General features: G+C 40.7%; 1 protein-coding gene across 1 annotated transcript; it reads right to left on the reverse strand.

Moving 5' to 3' along the window:
* Nucleotides 1-588: 588 nt before the first annotated feature.
* Nucleotides 589-20779, reverse strand: LOC118415230 (inner nuclear membrane protein Man1-like). Its single transcript, XM_035819642.1, has 14 exons — nt 20744-20779; nt 14555-14636; nt 12283-12356; nt 11325-11392; nt 10731-10873; nt 9573-9674; nt 8995-9097; nt 8399-8564; nt 7461-7532; nt 6765-6795; nt 5893-5977; nt 5342-5447; nt 4796-4874; nt 589-4413 (listed from the first exon to the last, which is right to left on the reverse strand). The coding sequence occupies exons 2-14, from the start codon at nt 14592-14594 to the stop codon at nt 4259-4261; spliced, it is 1224 nt and encodes a 407-aa protein (XP_035675535.1). The 5' UTR covers nt 14595-14636; nt 20744-20779; the 3' UTR covers nt 589-4258.
* Nucleotides 20780-21543: the final 764 nt, after the last annotated feature.

The raw sequence follows: 21543 nt of genomic DNA on the forward strand, positions 1-21543 counted from the left end.
AAAGCTGGTGTCCAATGACTTCCTTGGGTATCTGTTTCCAGTGTCAGTGACTTGTGAGTCTGGATGGAGTGGTTTTTGGTTTACAGTTGTCAATAACGAGAGAGAGAATTTGAGAGTGTACGTATGACCTGAATGATACTTGGACATTCAATTTGCAGGCACAAAAAAAATGCATTATGTGATGAACCATTTGAACTACATGACTTTTTTTGTGAATATCCTCTACAAAATTGCATATTAATATTCTCCAAGCAGAGGTTGATTCGTGGAGATATAGTTGTAGTGGTCAGGAAATTTACCGGAGCATGCCGCGACTCATCCCCTGCTCGGAGAATAGCATATTAAAACATTACTGAAGTAAGGGATTTGAGAAGCAGTTAAGAGAGTCCACTAATGATCTGTTTATAAAGTGTAAGATGACTCACCTAAATTTAATTTATCAGCAGAGACAATCGGCTTACATGTACAAATCAAGCACGTAGCCTTATAATCATATGTGGGCTGCTGAACTAATTGTTGAAAAATGATAATTGTTGACTTCCACTATCTATAGCTGTCTATTTCAGGACACAGATAAACAAACACCCATGAACTCATAATTCTCTTTATTGTGTGATTACCAAGCTGCGGAGATACACTTTATCAAAAGAGTACATACAAATGGTTGGTGTCGGCACAAAAAACATTAAAAGCAGGAATTATTACAAAATATTGTCATCTGTGTGCCTCTGGTGGATAACCAGTAGCTAGCTAACCTCTTTTTTTGTGTCCGACTAACAGCATTATAAACAATTCCTGGATATCTGAGCCTCGGTCTCATCTCACCACAGTTAACATTGTTTTGCTTCCTTATATCTGAAACTGCAACTTCTGCATCATCGGGTTTATAGTTTGAAGTATTTCTCACCAACTTCTCTTTTTAGAATTAGAAACTTACACTTAGAGTGATAGAAAAGGGGGGCTATCAGATGTCACATTCACCTTTCACCTGCCAACAATTTGAGTCTTACAACTATAGTCATCAGGACAAGGGTTAAACATGACTTTAGGAAGAAGACATTAAGAGAAAAGTTTGGAGACAGATTGTTGACAAAGTTTGGACAGGACTTGTAGTATGTTAAACTGCTGGTGAGAAGAGACAGCGACTTCCCTAACGTAGCCTCGGACATCCCAGAAAACACTTGTGCGCAGGAACCTTTCGTCAACCCTCTCTCAAACCCGTATGAGAACAGGAACCATCCATATAATGTACACAGGGGGTCCATATGAAAGTGGTACTGTGGAAATCTCCAACAGATTTTAGGGGGCAAAATTGTTTTTCCTGCTCTTTAATACAATGTTGGAGTTATGAAAACAAATCCATTTTGCCACCTAACATCTGCTTAATGACTAGTTCTGTCGGGAAGGCTGCCCAAGAGAACATACCACACCACCATCTTTACATCAGGGCTGGACCAATTTGCTTAAAAGGGGTGTTTTTAAAATACCCACATTGTATAGTCCTCGCAATAGACCAATTCAGACTCACGACAACTGGCAACATCATGGGGTGGGTGGGTGTTATTTCCTCACCACTCAAGCATGCTATGTCACCCTAAAATATGGTACATGTTATCTCTAAGCAGACACAGGGAGGATAATTATTACCTGTTCCAAGCTGCCAATTCCTGTTAAAAACTGTCCCTAACTTCTGCAGAAAGACACACTGACCAGGCTCTTAATAAAAGGACAGATCTTTTCTGAAACCGTTTGCTTGTCCTTGAGGGCTATTTAGTATTAACGTCAATGTGAAAACCAACAAACTGATAGTTTTACATCTAAAGACAAGCTGATGAAAAGCTTGATCAATGTGTCTATGTGCAGAAGAAGTTTGTACATAAATAGGCATCTAGGAAACTGTAACAAATTTCCTACAAAAACTTCTGCTTTGAATGATAAGGATGATGCGAGCTGTTCCTTTTTTATGTCAGAATTTGTCTATCGTAGATCTCTGGTCCAACCCTGACATAGGGACCCCTCAATCCAAACCTCTTATACATAAAGTCAAATTCTTTCTCATTACAACTGTTAGTATAGAACGTCTGGCCCGACGTGTTGCCATGACAACAGTCGGAAACAACTGTCGGCAACACTTACCTCTAAACGACTACATAAGGCTGGCCAGCATTATGGAACAGCACACGGGCAGGGGGTCTGGGCTAGTCCACTGTCAAGTCGGTAGAGGGGTGGGCAAAACTTGTCAAAACAAAGGTGAGGGGCATAATAATTGAGAAAGCAATAAAGGACGCAAACAAGTTGCTCAGGAATAATTTGAAAATGGGTAATACAAGGACATTGTTATCAAAAAGGAGGTTTAAGTTTAGCTTTTCACCCCTACTCAAGCTTGTCAGATGGACCAATCTTCCTGCCCCCCTCCCCCATACCTACTGAGAGTACGGTGTTTACCATCCCATTACAAATAACTCCAATTGGAACCTATCTACAATATACATTACTGTAGCCTTACTGCTCCAAAATACCTGCAACGGTCTGAAATGGCTGAGGAAAAAACTTGGTGGTGGAACACTTTCTGATCAATTTTTTTTTCTCTCACAAATTCAAACTTGACAAGGACGTATGGATTCAAGATAATAATCTATGTGTGTTGCTATTCCACCCAAGTTTTGGTTCTGCCATTTTGAAGAAAACCTTTGCTCCATTTACAGAGTACACTGACTGAGTGATGCTTAAAGCTGTGATTTGGCCATTTCTGTACAGCAATAATATCACGTTCTGTGAACGCAGCAGTAACGCCTCCGAGGCAGTTGTAGTTATGGACAGCGGCAAAGCAAATATTTACATTGTACATTTACAGGAGTAGGCCGCTGTACGTTGTACAGATCGGTACTGTCCCTACGCACCCAACCGCTACGACTCTGAACATTGACATAGGACAACATGTCACCCAACTGTGGATCCTCACTTGGAACCAATGGGCACTGTGTATGGGACATCAACATAACAAAATTCAAATTTTCTTAACCAATCGGAAGGCCTGATTCAGGACAGAAGCAAGCTCATTGGTCAGACATGGTCCTATGCCAATGCCACCTAGAGGGTAGTCAGTTTGGGTGCAGGGCTTCTTTAATAGTTTCACAATAAACAACGCTTTGGCCAACTTTTAAGTTTACAAAGCCACCATACATACATCATAAGTCAAATGAGCAGGAAACTCCTCACCATACAAAAGGGCATTGCTTTCTATCTTGCTTCTACTTGAAGGAAGCAGAAATATTCAGATACCAAAATGATACAAAGTGTGTGAGACAAACAATGATATAAAGCACCCAAGCACCAATATTATAGACATGTAGGTTGTCATCTCAACCCAGCCCCACCTAGTTACATGTACAGTCAGGGGTTATTTCCCAATTCCTGTGGCGGTCTCCAAAGTTTTTTAATTTCCCAGACAAAATTTTTGTGGGCTATCATGTGTTTAACAGTTTTTGTGACAGTGACAAAAATGTGGGACGGACGTAATCTGAAATTGTTTCGCTCATAGAAAAGGAAATCTACTGACAGGATCAATTGGCAGTGGTGGTCTATTAACAGAAGAAGATGGTCCAAAATCAAGAGAAAGGGGTACCAGAATAACATTCTTTCAAATCTTAAGAAATTTATCTCCTTACCACCTTTTGACTAAGAACATATGGAAGACCCCATTTCAGTTGTGTGCCCCCCACCCCCATGACTGCACAAGACTGTTTGCATTATACTTGCATGTCCATACATGTTCAATGTGATAACATGGATGAAGGCATCAGCCACTGTTGGTTCCCCCCCCACCCCCCCACCCCCCCCCGCCCCAAACCAACAGTCCCTACCCAACACAGGTACAGAGGTAGTAGAAACATAACCTTACACAGAAACAGTCTCAGAGGTACAGTGTGCAACAGGACATGTTTGTGTTTTTGGTTGTGGACACTTATGACATTTGTCCATCACACTGTCTCGTTTTTAAGAAAGCAGACAACTTTTATCAAAATCATCTCTGCACCGATCAAGGCCTTGTCGACTCAACACCATGCATTCTGTACCCCTTCAAGAAATGACGTACTTGGGTTTGAAACCTTGACTGTTACTGATTGAACATAAGAAACGGTTTGCTTTGAAACTGTACAACGCGAACACGGTGCATGTTGTCTACTACCTCCGTACCCTTAACACATAAACAACCCCCCCCTCCCTACACAACCCCCCTCCTACAAGCCCCCTGGATTTACAGCAGGTGGTCCTCCACTTCCACCTTGTCGAGGTGCATGAGGGAGGTTTTGAGGGGGTTGGAGGGCCGCAGGGGGCCGGCAGCGTGCAGTGCGTCTGGGAACCTCTGGTGGTACCGATCTAACCACAGGTACTTCACTGTCACCAGCTTACCTGGGGGGAAATGGGAGAAACATCAGTATCAGTATTGTGATTTAAAAACGTTGAAGAAGGTTAGACAATCAGGTAATAAGGTATGCCAAAAAGCAATTACAAACTGGATATGATTTTTGAAATTAAAATCATATCCAGTTGCTCGAGTAACTGTTTTTGGTGTATTGTATCTTAAAATGTTGCTCCTTTTGGAAGTAAAGCAGACCTAGAGAAAAGAACTTTACAAAATAAAGTAAACTTTACAAAATAAAGGTAACAAGCCGAGCCAGCTTACATATGTGCCCTACATGGCAGAGACTCTCATTCTCGTATAGGACTGTTTAGCACGAGCCAAAGCTGTAGGGCTGATATCTATTGGGACTTTACCTTGATCCATACTTACCATCGAACCATGATCCATGGAGGGCTCTGAATGCCTTTCCTGCTGCATCATGGGAGCTGCACTTCAGGTACACACAACCCTGAGGTAAGAAGGTAACAACATCAAAAAGTGTCCTTGTACTTGTAAGGTCACACCAGTTTCTTTTCTCGCTTGTCTGGTGAAAAAACAGCAATCAGACATCATAAAACTAGAGGGCAGGGAGCAAAGTTTGAATATGACTGTTTTCACTCCATAAATCTGAGTGTGCCAAGGCATAAACCTTGGTCCTCAATCTTTTATTTTTCACTGTGATTTTCAGTTATTTGCAAAATTTGCATATTATGTCATTTGCATATTTGCAAAAATCCGAGAGGCAACAAATCAACTCCATTCTGTTTTGTTGGACAGGAACATGTGATGATCCTGATGTAACCTTTCTGAGGATGAACTGAACTGAGCTGAACTAGATTGGATTGGATGTAAATGATAACTCCCTGTCCAAAGTCTATCGTGCGATAGATTGAAGTTACAGCACAGAATCTAACAATTAGCACAGGGAAGACTTACTTCTCTGGAGGACTTGTCCACAGCTATGTGCACGATGCCGTTGTTGTCTCCACACTTCTCTAGGATGGCATCTTGGATATGGACGTGCCAGTCTTCACCAGTCTCTCTAGATACAGGGCACACAGAAACTCATGATTTCATTATTCAGCAGACGACTTACATATATAAGCCATTTCACAGTTTACACTGCACATGTGCAGAGTGATGCATTGTGGCTAACATGTCAAAAGTTGAAGGCCTCTGATGAGACATAAACAAAACATGTGTGTAGATCTACAAATGCATGAAGCATGGTCTAAATAAGAACTGATTTCAAGCTAGAAAATATATTTTCCTGGGCTTGAAATGACTGATTTAACATTATAGCAAACAAGATGAGCTCCCAAACAATGAGAGGGACAGAAAAAAAAAGTAAAGCTTGACACAGCCCTGTGCACATGTTAAAGACATTCATTTTGATTGTAAGAGGGTCCCCGTAAGCCTTTCTTTTGAGGTGCTAGCATTAGGGTACTCTGAGTGGTGAGTGTTTAAGTTATGTCTCCTATACTCACATGTCAGGATCAAACATGTTCCTGATCTTCAGACATGGGGTCGGGCTGTACGGACGGGAGTTCACTGACGAGTCCACGTCAAATGCTGCGGGTAAAAAAACAAATACACATCAGTTATCATACAACCCTCAGATACCCAAACATTATCTATAATGTTACTGAAGGCTGCTACATCATCCAGAATAGGACAATTTTCTAAAATTCACTTTTCCACATAAAAAATTCACTTGCCTGAAATTTAAATGACTTTTTTCTATGCATTTTCACTTCTACTTCTATCATGCATTTTCTAAGTTGACCAATGCATGACGCCGTGACTGTGAAAGGTTACTCTCTTTACGCTGCTGTCATGTAGGCTACTAACTATTAAGTAAATGACAGCATATACATGTATAGTCAGACAATAGGGCTGGGTACCGGTACAGAAACTTCAGGTCCAGGTCCGGTTCAGGTCCAGAGGATTAGGTCCAGGTCCGGACCTGAACCTGGACCTGATTCAGTATGACTCATACCAATGGTCCATTTCACTACAAAGAAATCTGTTTGGTGGAGTATTAGACTTACACTGACGTTTTAAAATCCTACAACGCTAACTGCACCTGTACGATTGACGGTAAAACTTGGTAGAAATGACTATAAACTCTACTCTACTTCACTCTTGTTATTTTCTTCCACCTGCAAGCGTCCAAACGTGTGAATGCCTGATAAAATAATTTGTTAATTTTCTAATCGGTCCAACATCCGGTCCACCTAATTTTTTCAGGTCCGGTTTTTCTTTACCGGTCCAATAAGAAAAACCGGTTTTGTACCGGTACGCTGTACCGATACCCAGCCCTATCAGACAACATGTGACAAACCAAACCATTACCCACCTTCCCCTTGCCAGGCTTTTACTCTGCCCGTCTGCAACAAACAGGAAAGAAGAGTTAGTTCTCTATCTACACAACAGGAGTAATGTCATATGATTACCTAACATGGGCACTGACCATTCCAACCCTGCCCTTATAATGGCTGTATTCTCTTTCTAATCAACCGTTTTCCTAATATAGACAATGACAGTTGCAATTCTGTCCTAACTAGTAATAGGGGTTCATTAGGAATTCATTTTTTCTAACCAATCCTCTCCTATTATGGGCAATGGGAGTTTCTCAATCTTGTTATTATATGGTTGATTAAGTTCTCCCTGGGGCAATTCCTACCCTTATACAAAACGGTAAATGTGTAACGTTGCCTCTCTCCAGTCTTAACATGGACAATGTGACAATCTGAATAGGAGCTTTGTATTGTCAATAAAAAGTTTGCAGAGTAGACATCATCGATGACCAAAAGTCATACTGGACATTTAAAATTTACCAAATGGAAACCTCATTTTCAACAGGAGGAGCAATTCTAACCATAATTTATACCACAGTTTTTACGAAGATGTTAAACATGGTGTGCATGTTTAGTTGTTAAAAACACAAATTCTCAAAGTTCAGGACAATAACAGTTGACAAGATTAAAAATGGTGAGAATTTGTTGTAGCCATGGCAGCGGTTGCCATGGCACGGACCAATAGGACTACTAACCCTGGGTGCCCCGAGAAGGAACTGTGGCAGACCAGACGCTGCCTCATGATCGGGGTTTGTATGATTCTGAGACTGCAGTAACACAGGAGGGGGTTAAAAACACTTCACATGTGCAAAATCTCACCGGTAAAATCTGTGCCCCCCTCCCCACTTCTCTTTAACAAACACATGGCAATAAAATTGGTAAAAAAACACTTCAAATGTACAAAATCTCACCGATAAAAACTGTGCCCCCCTCCCCACTTCTCTTATACAAACACTAAAGATGATATATTGGTAAAAAAAATGGTAATAGCTCAGACCAACTTTTGTTTGTCTAACTTTCTCTACTTAAACTATTATTTTACCACAATTACCTTTAATGTGCAATTAATTAACACACTTAATAGCATTGATAATCATGTCTATTGACCACATAGACAAGATTTTATTGATCTCTGTTTAGTCTTCTTGGGCAATTTCAACTGTATACATTTTCTCAGTAAACAAATACTAGATACGAGCCTCTGGATTTGGCTGGTTGGAATAATGGTAAACTATTCTTCACTGTGATTTGCCAATGGTCACCTGATCTCTGACCAACGACAGGTGCAGAAAGCAACCATGAGTCTCATTGGCAGTTTTGACTGTACACATTTTTCAGTAAACAAATACTAGATTCAAGCCTCTGGATCTGGTTCACTAGATTGATGGTAAACTAGTCATCATTGCTGTGATTTGCCAACGGTCACCTGATCTCTGACCAATGACAGGCGCAGAAAGCAACCATGAGTCTCATTGGCAGTTTTGACTGTACACATTTTTCAGTAAACAAATACTAGATTCAAGCCTCTGGATCTGGCTGTCTAGGATAATGGTAAACTAGTCTGTGATTTGCCAATGGTCACCTGACCTCTGACCAATGACAGGTGCAGAAAGCAACCACGAGTGTAACGCACCAGCTCGTTGATTGGTGGGTAGAGTCTGTTGTTGGGCGTGTCCACGTTGATCCATCTCCAGACCGTGAAGGGCTCCCCGGAGATCTGCTGGCTCTCTACGCGGATCCGCGACTCGTTGGCAGACAGAAACTTCACGGCCCTGTCCCAAACCTGGCCCAGCTTCTTCCTGTGGGAACAGGGTGAAAGGTCAAACGGTCAGGAGTAGCTGTTAGGAATAGCAGAGATTTTTCTAGGAAAAAATTGCAAGGGGGCCTTGCGAACGAGTGGAGCACAGAAGCCAGGGATTGTGTGGAAGATCTACAGGGGCTTCCCACTTTCCACAGTGTGGAGCTTGAGAGAACCTTAATATGGAAGGAACATTCTAAAATTACTGTCAGACAGGTCACTGTTAAAGACTGGTGTTCTGGAAACTGTAGACGATTAGAACTAGCTTACATTATGTGCAAATACTTGTAAGTTTGGGAATTGCATCCATAAGCAGCGACACATGTGAAAGGAAAGACAACAAAATGCCATTTGAATAAATCAGTTTATTGTATACAAAGAATTTTGATTGACAAGTTCAAATGGTGTAGAAGGAGGGATGGTTCACTAACCTCTCCTGGGGAGGGATGAGCATGTCCCTGACGTGGGGAATGGCCAGGTACGGCTGCAGGTCTGTGTTGTGCCTGCAGGCCTCCGCATGCTTCTTCAGTGCATCTGGAAACAGAGTAACATGGTCAATACATATCTGCAGACTAGCCATGCCAGTTGAGCCAAAATCATCCAAACTCATACAAGCCCATCAGCTTCAGCAGAAAACTGTTACTAACAGTCATCTTTCCCAGGATCATTGCATCATTGCATCATTAAAAAAAAACACAAATTAGTCGTGAGACTGGGTGGGCGTCACTCCACCGTCATGGGGGCAGGGGCATGGCGAGTATCGAACTCAGGACCTACTGATTCTGATTCCAACACTCTAGCCATTGCGCCACACAGACACCCTAGGTCATTGCATCGTTGAGTACATCAGACAGTAAAATCCAAAAAGGTACTTTTATATGTAGAAATACGTTCACACCATGAAAATCAGACTGCTACAGGTTAAATTTATCATCTGTGTGTTTATGGCTAGCTCATTTGCAGCAAGTTCATTAACTTAATTGTTTGTTATTTTTCTTTCTGTACCTACCTAGAATGCGCTCGATCATGTTATACATGAGTCTGTTGTCCTCCTCTTGTCTTCTCCATCTGTACCGCATCAGTTCCACCCCTCCCCACACCAGGGCTACACCTGATACATGGTAAACACAACACATCAGTTCCACCCCTCCCCACACCAGGGCCACACCTGATACACAACAAACACAACACATCAGTTCCACCCCTCCCCACACCAGGGCCACACCTGATACACAACAAACACAACACATCAGTTCCACCCCTCCCCACACCAGGGCTACACCTGATACATGGTAAACACAACACATCAGTTCCACCCCTCCCCACACCATGGCAACACCTGTTACATGCAAATGCAACAACATTTTGCTTAGTGCAACTTTATAACCAAGGTAGCACAGCACGGAATGTGAAATTTTGCAGTTGGAACACCTTTTCCCCCACCTAACACATTCATAAGCTTTTGTATTTATTTCTTGGTAAGATAAGACATAAGTAGTTACATGTAACTGAAAGAACTTGGAAGTGGGGCAACCTGTAATTTGATGGCGCAAAATGGCTTTTGACTCAGATTGTTACCTGAGCAACTGTTAAATCCCAGATGGCCGTCCATCCCAAAGGCGCTTCTGGGATGGAAGCGCATCTGGGATAGGTCTGCATCCCAGATATGCATATCTGGGATAGGCTAAAAACCTGGCTGAAAAAAGTATTTCCACCACTGAATCATCTCCTCACTACATCATAGCTCTGCGTCAGGAGTCTTCAACCACATGAAGTTCAGGGCTCGAAATGCCCACTTGCCCACTTGAAAATGGAACTTGATTTTGCTTGGCGCAACTTAATTTTACACCCAGGTTGCACACTACACAACCTGAAATTTTGCAGTTGGAACACTGCTTTTCCCCCACCTACGTGCATAAGCTTTTGTATTTATTTCTTGATAACATAAAACATATTACATAGTTACATGTAACTGGAAGAAAAGATAAGGGATAAGTAGCTGATTTGAAGAAAGTAACAACTTGAAAGTGGGGCAACCTGAAATGTTGATGGCGCAACCTGGTTTTTGACTCAGGTTGCCACTTGGACAACCTGGCTGAAAAAAGTATTTCGAGCACTGAAGTTGGACACGTGTACGTGTATGGAAGAGAAAGAAGACAGTACTCACAGGCGAGCACGGCTAGTATCCTGAGGAACACAATGGAGAAAGCACGTTGGAGACGGCACAACAGCGGCATGTCGGGCTGCGTGGACTCAAGCCAGCGCACCGCGTCCACTTCTGTCGTGTCTTCACCTTCAGATGTCATCAGCCTGAAGAAGACCAGTCTCAGTATTCATAATACTGCTTGATTGCAGGCTAATCTTTTTATATCATTACATTTAAGTCTTAACCAAAATATGGAAAGTTGAACTTGAAGACAGTCATCACCACTAACCCCGTGCTGTATTCTTTGAACAGCAAGGTGGCAAAAGGGCTATAGGAATGAGATGGTTGCTGCCAAAACACCATACAGTGTGGGATGGAGTTTAACTTTTGATTTAACATTTCAAACAGAACAGAAGTTGATCCTTAAAAACATGCTACTTTGGTTATCTGACTACTTTAACAAACTGGAAGTCTCATCCTAAAAATAATGCTTTTCTGGCATTTTTAATGTTTTTCATTTTCTAAGACAAGTTGGATAAAAATCGAGTATATGTTAAGTTATAAATCTAAAGAAAAATTGTAATTATAAGAATAAGGGCTTCATCAAGGACTTACCTGACCCCCCAGTGAGGGTTCTCCGTGATCAGTCTCAGGGCACGCTCAAATACAGACTCGGAACAGTGCTATAGTGACACAACAGACAGGTGGGTCATAATGCTGATATTCAAATGGCGCATTCTAAAACTTCAGATGTTTACTGGAGCTTTATTCCTTTGAGCATTTTTGCCCTCTCCACTAGGGCTGGGTACCGGTACAGAAAATTCAGGTCCAGGTCCGGTTCAGGTCCAGAGGATCAGTTCCAGGTCCGGACCTGAACCTGGACCTAATTCAGTATGACTCATACCAATGGTACATTTTACAACAAAGAAATCTGTTTGGTGGAGTATTAGACTTACGCTGGCGTTTTAAAATCCTACAACGCTAACTGCACCTGTGCGATTGGCTGTAAAACTTAGTAGAAATTACTACAAACTCTACTCTACTTCACTGTTGTTATTTTCTTCCACCTGCAAGCGCCAAAACGTGTGAATGCCTGATAAAATAATCTGTTAATTTTCCAATCGGTCCAACATCCGGTCCAACTAATTTTTTCAGGTCCGGTTTTTCTGGACCGGTCCAATAAGAAAAACCGGTTTTGTACCGGTACGCTGTACCGATACCCAGCCCTACTCTCCACTACCAAATCAATACACCAAAAATATTATGAAAATGTGTCACCATTCCACTTTTAACTTAAAACACTATTAAAAATGCCCTTGAAAAACCTCTATGCAATTGTGTTCCGGCAAAAGTATGAGTACTGAATTCACAGCAGGTGGAAGTTAAGTTGAAGACTTATTGTATTGAAAGCTGGAAAGACATTTGATCTGAAATTTGTAACATTCCTAAAAATCACTATGCATTTGATCTAAAAAGGAATACAAAACAGTGATGAAAGTTGCCTGTTTTCTATACAAATATGATATCAAGAGTAGTGTCAAAACTAAGTAATCCGAGGAAAAAGGACACGTACAAGGAACTGGACTGCATCACTTCTGGACATGTTACTACTCAAGCCGAAATCCTGGTCCCCGCACAGGTATTCACCTGGAAAAGGAGGGAGGGGGCGTTAGTCATGTACAACTACAAGTGACACAGACTAGACTGTACTGGTCCTCACACAAGTTTGTTTGTTTGTTTGTTTATTTTGATCTCCAATTAGAGTTACAATTATTATCATAACTCTATTCTTCCTGGAGTCGTCCATCAACATTACAAATTAAAACAATCAAATAACATAAAGTCAACAAAAGTACATTGTACATGTAAACAGTATGACACGAGAAGAACTGAGGTAAACTGATTGCAAAAATGTAACATAAACTCAGTAAACGGAAGTAATGAGGAGGGGTCAGAGGTCAAAGGCTATAACATAAATAACAAAACATCAATCGTTGTAACAATAAATAAAATAACCAAGTGGGTGTAATTAACAAAGAAATTATCCACAAACACAATTAATAGTTGATTTGCAGCTACATTGTATCAAGAAACAGATTCGTCTACCACCAATCCTGCAAGGGTTTGTTTGTGCTGATTTTAGTCCGGATCCAATTCACAATGTGTGTTTTGAAAATGGCAGGTGAAGTTGCTTTCATTTGTGGTGGGAAGGTGTTATACGACTTGGTGCATCTATACAAGAAGGTCCTCGTCAAGGCTGCAGATTTTGGCTTAGATAATCTAAAACCACCACTTGTCGCAAGACGAGTGCTGTGCTCATGTGTGCTACTTATGTTTTCTAATCTGCTACACATAGCTCTAGGTTCCTTAGATACTAATAGCTTGTTGAACATAGAAAGAGTGGCTGTGTACAATCTTTCTTTAACTGTTGGCCATTGTAGTTTACTATGCATATAATCAATGTTTTCATTATAGCGTGCATTTAGAACAAGTCTGGCTGCCCTATTTTGCAGAATCTGTAGCTTGTTCAAAGTGCTCACAAGAACAGTTAAGGGAGCATTAGACACTGGTTTCGATACAAGTACATTTGTATACACCTTGGAAAAGGGTGAGGGAGGTTCATCTAGAAAAAGTGAGGGGGGCATTAGATACTACTAGAATTTCATTGATTTCTTACTCAATTTTATCTTCATTTGTCAAAGTTTTAATCCAGGAGGCACCAAAACTTTTTAAAATCAGTTTAAGCTTTTAATAACTTTTTTAATGTTTGAACTTTAACGTCTCATGCATTTTCATGAAGGTAGAAAATCTTGTCCACAATACAAAGTTACATGATGTATCCAAACGCACAACAAAACAAAAGAGTTCTGATCAATTGCTATTACATCCAAATCTCTTCCATCTCCAAGATGCTAACTAATGGTAACGTCTCTCTGCTGGGCAATCAATTTCCTGTGCGTTACCTCGGATGGTTGCTAAGCAACGGACATGACAGACAATTACAACTGTCTAGACGGGTATTAGAGTCTGTGAGATTCCAGTACAGGGATCGGGATGATAACATAGCTTGGCTTTCTTTTAATACAGAGTCCGATCCTTAGGAATGGCTTTGCTCGGGACCTAATGGTGTTTGAATGATGAGATAGATGATTTCAGCTTCTGGCCTCCCGTCTCTGATGCATCAGATGGGAATAAGATGGGAGAAAGCCTTTAAAAGGTCACCGGAATGACCAGTATCTATGGTTAAGATTGCAACACTGACAGTCAGATCTGTCACCGAGGATTCAGTAACACCTACATTCTGAGACTTGCCAAGACACAAAATTCAAATAGCACCTAATTTAGTAAAGTAAGGTTGCAGTTTTTCCTTCATCTGCTAGGTGGCTCCTCATCAACAAACAGGATGTCAAAGTCTCAAACATTTCATTGCATACATAATCCTTCATAACAAATCTGTTTCCTGTACTTTCAACTAATCAGGTGAGCTAGTAATATAAGGGTTCTTGCCAGTGTAGGACTGAGGGTCTCCTATGCTGTGATTTGGGCCCCTACACCATGATTTGGGTCCTTATGCTGTGTTTCAACCAGCGTGAGAAGCTTTTCAGTTCATTTGGAACAAAGGTACATGTAACTTATTGATAACTGTTGGCTTTTTTTAATTCATAAAATTCGGTAATCAAAAATGCAGGAAATAGTTACAAATCTAAACATTTTCAGGGGAGGATGCCCCCCAGCCCTTCTACAAGACTCACTCCTGTACAGCTTGCAACATGGCTTCAAAGTACAAAGATGCCCCCTACCCTGAGAAAAAAATGGTGACAAGCCTAAATCCTGAGGTTACGTACCTGCCAGCTCTGACAGCTTGTGATGGAGGTGATGTACCATCTCTAAGGCTTCTGCCACCTCGTCCTTATCTTTGTAACAGCCCTGCAACAAACAACACAACATCACAACGTTTACAAAGTGTTCCCAAGAAATCATTAACAATAGCAATTGTGCTAGTATCAATAGCAGAGACATGTTTCTATTGTAGTGAAAACAAGTTATAGGTAACAAGTTACCATGACAACAAATGTGTGTCTAGTATGGTAAAATTAAATGATTTCATTACCCGCTGAGTTAAGAGTTTTTCCTAGCATACCAAATAGATCTGTAAAATAGTCCAAGGCAAGAGTTAGACCTTTAACTTTAGTTTAAGCCTCAACTGAGCATTCTGGCTGTACTGAGGTCAGCTACAGCACTATGAATGAAGCAGACTGATACAATGTATATGATCCGCCTCAGTAAAATCCTACTACCTAAATACTACTGTGGCTTTAGCCTTTAGATATGGTTCTGTATCTGTTAAACACATTAATCCACAACTGCAGAACACAAACAACACTGTGAGACCCTTTGGTTTTTTTGGCCTCAACTGGGCAGTCTGGTTGTACGGAGGTCAGCTATAGCACCCTGTCAATAACTGGAGAAGACAAACTTAACCAGCACCCTGTTAAAAATCAAAATATCATTCTGTCAATATTGAGTGGGTCCTTATCAATTGGGAACTTGCATAATTAGTCTGTTATTTCCTATACTTTTGGCCTTGTTAGACATTATGTTATATGTCTACCCCCACCCCCCACCCCCCCAGCATAATGAAAAGCACAACTCTGGTAAAACACAGAAAGGAAAATAAAGACACACGCCAATACAACACAAATGGTGGCTTCATAAATCATCACACCTTGACTGAGAAAATGCCACAAAAGCTCCCGTTAATCCTGAATGCGACATTTTCCCCCATCAATCCACACTCCTGTCTATTTAGGACCCTCCTCACACCCTACCTGCACTAGTCTCCAGACACTGGGCAGTCTGCCAGGGCCATCAGTCACCCGGGATCCACTCCTGACAGGACTGGCAACTATTTCTGCCCCTGATAGGCCGCCTGTCCAATTTGGTGTCTCTACAAGCCAGCTGATGGCTCCGAGGAGTTCATCAGGACCCCGATGGCTCAGTCAAGTGATGGAACCGAGCGACCTAATCACTTCTTACTTGACTTCTTTTGGGTGGGAGTTTGAAGGGCTGAGATTTGGGGCCCTGAAGGAGGCATTTTGACCGAGCTTTTAATTATTATGTCTGTTTTACTTCTATTATTCCACCATCGTCTTTGAAATAATTTGCTCCATTCAGAGCAGGGTCACCAACATGCTATTTTCTATTTGCCATCTGGTCATTTTTTGGTAATCTCAATTTTCAGCTTTTATTTTCAGTTTGAGCATCACTGCACATGCAAATTGTCATCCAACGTACATTGTGCCTGTTTAGTTACAATTATTGCGAAATTATGTTCTCTGAAGTTGAAAAGAAGCCACCAGTGAAAATGTAAGAAAACCCTGCCTGTTGAAACACAAGATATACACATGTACTTACAGCGTGCAAAATACCCACTTGCACACTTGCACATTGCAACCACTTTTTTGTACACTGTACTTATGTCTTTACAGTTGTATAAACCTCACCAGATACAACTTTTACCAGTTCAATGTGTCACTTCTGTTAACCTAGTAACCTTTGCCCAAGAGGATTATATCATGTTTTTGTCAGCTTTTTTTCTCTTGTTTATGTTTGTGTGTCTGTATGTCTGTGTCTGTGTTAAGCCAGAGAATGCCTAGGTGGATTCTCTTGATAGACTGTAGGAGGTGTTGATGAGACCTTCAAATGATTAGATTTAACTTTCTATGATACTACTTGATACTGCAGCAGGGCTTGAGCTTAAAAAATTGGGTGCACCAAAAAACTTTTGGGTGCACCACTTAAATTTAAGAAGAATGTCAGAAAAACCTGATATCAAAACCTAGTTACATACTATCAAATTCTTAAACAAGTACCATGACAGACATTCTTATTATCTTTCTAACACTTAGATGTCAAGAATTTGATGTATACAAGTATACTTTGATATCTTTATGTACATAAACCCAAGAAAATATTTGGGTGCACCCTGTGCACCCACAGAAAATAATTGGGTACACAGCTCCAATTTTGGGTGCACCTGGGTGCACATGCACCCAGTATTTCGAGCCCTGTGCAGTGAAACTTTAACTTTGGATCTCATGTTCTGGCTATGGTTACAATTTTCGGTTGATAGATATAGCTCTCGTTTTGTGTAAAATTGCTCACTAACTAATAAAGCATTTCTGAAATGTCCATGCATGTCAAATTTCGGTAAAAAAGAGTATGATTAATATAATGAGACCAACAGTGCCAAGAGGTCGCTAGAAGAAAGTTATCACTTGACCATACTTACTTCTTCAACATGTGTAAACTGTGAGAAATCACACTTCACCAACTTGTCCTTCATTTCCAGACAAATGTTATTTCAAGCTTGCTTTACACATCCATTCCTTTATCAGTGGGAATTTGGATTTTGGAATTTGTTTGTCTTTCAGGCCAGGCAATCTTTGCCTTGCATCGGACGTCGAGAAATCTTTCATGGTTTTGGCTAATCTCCAACCAGATCCACGGTGCATAATGTATACTAGTAGTATCAAACTTCCCGTAGCCCCATTTGACTCCGTTTGGCCGGCTATACTCCTTGGCCAGCTTTGATACTATCTTATGGCACCATAGGATCTGCTTGGAGATTAGGTTTTGGCACCCAGGCCTGACTCTGCTCTGTAAGGCCGTGGCGCGTCTGGGTGTACCGTACAGCACACATTCTTGTGGTTAATGGCCCAGCTGTCCTATTTAATCCTGCAGCTTTTTATGTGGTTTAACGGCTGCGAGTAATCCCTGCCCTTCAGAGCAGGGTGATGTGTGGTTTTTAACGGCATACAGTATAAACCGCAGGCATTCCAACCGTACACATTTGTAGGGACATACTTTACAAGTGTTTTGGGGTGTGTGAAATTTTAGCCACACCATCACACATAAACGTGCATGTGGGCCACCCAATTATTTCGAATATATATATAAATATAAATAAAATCAACAAGAAAATTTATATACTGCGAATGGAAAGTATGTACCTTGGACAACAAGTTTCTCTGTTCACAACCAACATACTTACAACAACAATGTTTACCGGACCATCTGTCACAAATCCTGACGGAAACATCAGCTGTTATTTACATTGTGCCAACCTGATGAAACTACATGTATGTCAATGTAGGTTAGACATCCAGGTAATAAGATACACCAAAAAGTAGTTACTCAAGCAACTGGATATGGTTTTGGAAACGGTCAGACGTTTCGGATAGAGTCCACTATCCTTCGTCAGTGACACTGAAGTGATCTGGAAGAAACAGGTCTTTTATACTCTAAGTTTCTAACTATGAATGAAGACAATTTCAGAAACTACATGTACTCACAGAGGTTTCGACCCTGCTGTACACAGTATCTGTGAGTGACTGTAGGCAGATTCAAGTTTCCTTCACAGGTTCACACTGAGCCATAATTTCATCTAGACTGCCTGTTCATTTTTTTTCTCAGAAATGTCTGAGTACAAAAAAAAATGAATAAGTGTTGCCTTAGGTCTCAAATTTTGTTGTTTGTAAAATTCGTCTATACAATAAACTAAATGTTTGTATTGATTAAAGGTAGTCAGATTAAAGTTTTCCACCCTGTCTAGTAACTTCATGTTGTTTTCTAGCTTCTCGCTAAGTTTTTATGTCGGCACTTTCAAATACAAAGGAATTTCAATATCATGTTAACAGGGGAATTGTCTTTGCCAGTTAATCTAGAATAAGTAAAAAAACCAATATTACGAACTGCACGTGTAGTTATGGACACAGTTACAGCCATTTTGGGTCAATGTTGTCATTTTTACAACCAACATAAAACACAGTAAAAGGTGTCCACCTCTCAAATAAGGCGGCCCAAAAATGCCCAACTGGCAGGCAGGTCAATGACACAGTAACTGGAATCCTAAATGTATGTAAGAGAATTACTACAACACCATGTATTTCCATGGCACTACTACAGCACTCGTCTGTCCAATAGAAATGTTTCTACCACAGACTCAAAATACACCAGGAAAGAGTCTTTTCCACTCCTGCCACAAAACTATGGCTTTAAGTCCCTGAAAAAATAACTGAATTTACCAGGACACTGCCCCATTCCACAGTTGACCGCTGTGCCCACATCAGACAACTCGTTAGCGACCTAATGAGCAGCACCTAACGAGCAGGGACCCCTCCCCCACTTCCTTCCTTCCTGCCAAAAAAGGTGACCCACCCCAGTGATGACAGAGACTGGAAATATGGCTAAAACAAGCCGACGCCCACTCAATGTAAACAAAACCACGCCCACCTTCCAACTTCTCAGGAATATGATTCATTCTCATACTTCACCTTCGATTCCAGGAAACAAAAACTCATACCCACGGCACCTCTACTTCCAGGGGAAAAAATAGTTGAAAAAAAAAAAACATTTGGATCTTTTTAAATATCATTACCAACAATTTCTGTCTAATTACATACTGTAAATGTATTTAATTTTGCAGGGATTTAATTTCGTGGAAGCGGGAAAAAGGACCTTTCTCGGTGGTTTTAAGTTTGCGGTAGTACCATGCACTGTAGTCTCTTACTGCCATGGAAAATATTTGCGGTGAAGCGGCAATAGTAAATTGCATGATAGATTTTCCATATAGGAATACATATTCCAAGAGGACAAACATCTGCTTGAGAAAACTCACATTCCAAGTGGACAAACATTGCTGCCTTCAAGGCCACAAAGTTTCCCCTAAAGAATAAAGTTCTTGTAATGCCAAGTAGGGTAAAACATACACACAAGTTTGTGGTATGAGATTCCACTGATGAAAACTGTGAACACACATGTAAAGTGTCTGTGATTCTGTGAATATTTCACAATTTACAGTAACGTCCTTGAAATCTGCAGTTTAGAGTAAAGCTGCTAGGGCATCCAAACTACAATAACATTTTCCCTAAACACACAATTCAACAAGAAGAAAATTGTATGAATAACTTTTTGCATAATCTCAAACATGTCCACTCCAAGGAAATGGTCACTATAGACAGGATTTTCAATGCTTTTCCAATGGAGGAAAGTAAACTGGAGACAGTAAAAAAGTGACCACAATGGCAAAGAGGTCCTTATCCAGAGATGGTCACAAGGAGTCAAATTACAGGTTTTACTGTACATGTACATAGTCAACTGTCGGGTTCTCCTGTGCCACTGATATCAATTAACATCTTTCCATGGTGAGCAATGCTATGTACCGGCACACCCTACTATACCTCTGATGACACTATAGTCCAAGTATGAAGAAAAATCCCACCTCCTGCCATGACTTGCATAAGTTGTAAGTTCTGTGACCACAGCACATTCTTTGTTGCTTGGTGAGTGTGTATTACTCATTCGGTGACTCAACTTCTCTACGAAACTCCTCAAACATTTTTCGACAGGTTTGTTATATTCAAATTCACAGCGACCAAATATCCCAACTTTTGATCTTTCTGTAGTAGTTTTAAAATCTCAGTTATCATGTCACCATACAAAATGAAGAGTGCAATCCTTCACAACATGTCTGAGCTGGGACTGGAGCCCCGCTCACAGATTTTTTTCCAACCAGCGGTATTGCGCAGAAATATACAGAATACTGGATTAGAACTAGCCTGGGTACCATCCAGAAAGTAGGTCGCTCCGCGTTCATTATACACTATATACAGTCGCTTCTCTGTGTTTCCGTCTGGGAACGCGGACCATCTTAACATCTGGAATCGTCCAAATTTTGGACGCAGGCGCTGATTGGTCTCCACATATGAGCGAATTATGGAATGGGCTCAAGCGATCGTTCGAACAGGCATTCCAACACCAGACAAGCCCTCCGTCTGCTTGCAGGAGAGCCTGTTGTCATCGAACAAGTGCTCTAGAACCTTGATTCGCTCATTAACTGACGTTAGCACGGTTTGAATGTGCAGGTCTCCAGATGGATAGCAGAAGCAAACATAGGAGCGACCTACTATCCGGATGATACCCAGGCTAGCTTAGAACATCAGTATATAATAATATAGCAAGTGATACCCTACCTCGATATTAACTTCAGGTCCACATAGTAGGAAATTATCTGAAAAACAAGAAAAAGGTTATAGTTACTGAGTAGTCGGCATAGAGATATAATAATACAAGTAATAGGTGACAACAATTCAATTTTTTTTCACATTCTCAGGTTAAATTCACTGCTTCATTTTCTGTATGATCAGAAAAAAAATACCTGTACAATTCATGGCACGAAGTACTGTAATTAGTGAAAATGCATTTATGTTTGCGGGGATTTAAATTCGCGGTAGCGGGAAAAAGAAATTTTTGCAGTAGCACCATGCACTGTAGTCTCATTCTACCATGGAAACATGTTCGCGGTGGTTTTAAGTTCGCAGTGAAGTGACCATTGCGAAAACCGCGAACATTAAACCACCGCGAAAATTTCTGCATTTACGGTAATCTCAAAATGTGTCTTTGGCATCAACAGTTGAAGAAAGTCCTCCCACTAGTCAAATGTTATAGTTATAGTTTATAAATCAATCGACTTCCAAATAAAAATCCATTGTTTGAAACATTAACGACGCTGACATGACAGCTTTGTGGGTCCAGTGTTATCTTAAGCAAAAATCCAAGATCCAAGAAAATGAATGGGTTTGTCCTTGAGTAGGGAATATTTTTTAAGACTGGATTCTTAAGACATAGCTCTCAAAAAAACATTTAAACTATTAAAAAAAAAAGAGTATACATATTTTTGCAATTTACAATTTTTTTGCAAAATTTACGTTTCAATTCAAAAGGGGTGTTTTGAGGGCCGGGCATGAAATATTTTGTTTTTATTGCATTCAAA

The sequence above is a fragment of the Branchiostoma floridae genome, chromosome 5 (assembly GCF_000003815.2).
Source record: "Branchiostoma floridae strain S238N-H82 chromosome 5, Bfl_VNyyK, whole genome shotgun sequence".
In the NCBI taxonomy this organism is placed as follows: Eukaryota; Metazoa; Chordata; class Leptocardii; order Amphioxiformes; family Branchiostomatidae; genus Branchiostoma; species Branchiostoma floridae.

Bases quoted from the DNA above. Each gene is read 5' to 3' on its own strand.
- LOC118415230 (XM_035819642.1), bottom strand. From the start codon at position 14,594: ATGGTACATCACCTCCATCACAAGCTGTCAGAGCTGGCAG. The intron at 12,357-14,554 runs GTACGTAACCTC...CTCCTTTTCCAG, and splicing joins CAAGCTGTCAGAGCTGGCAG to GTGAATACCTGTGCGGGGAC. The intron at 9,098-9,572 runs GTAGGTACAGAA...CTCTGTTTCCAG, and splicing joins CATGATCGAGCGCATTCTAG to ATGCACTGAAGAAGCATGCG.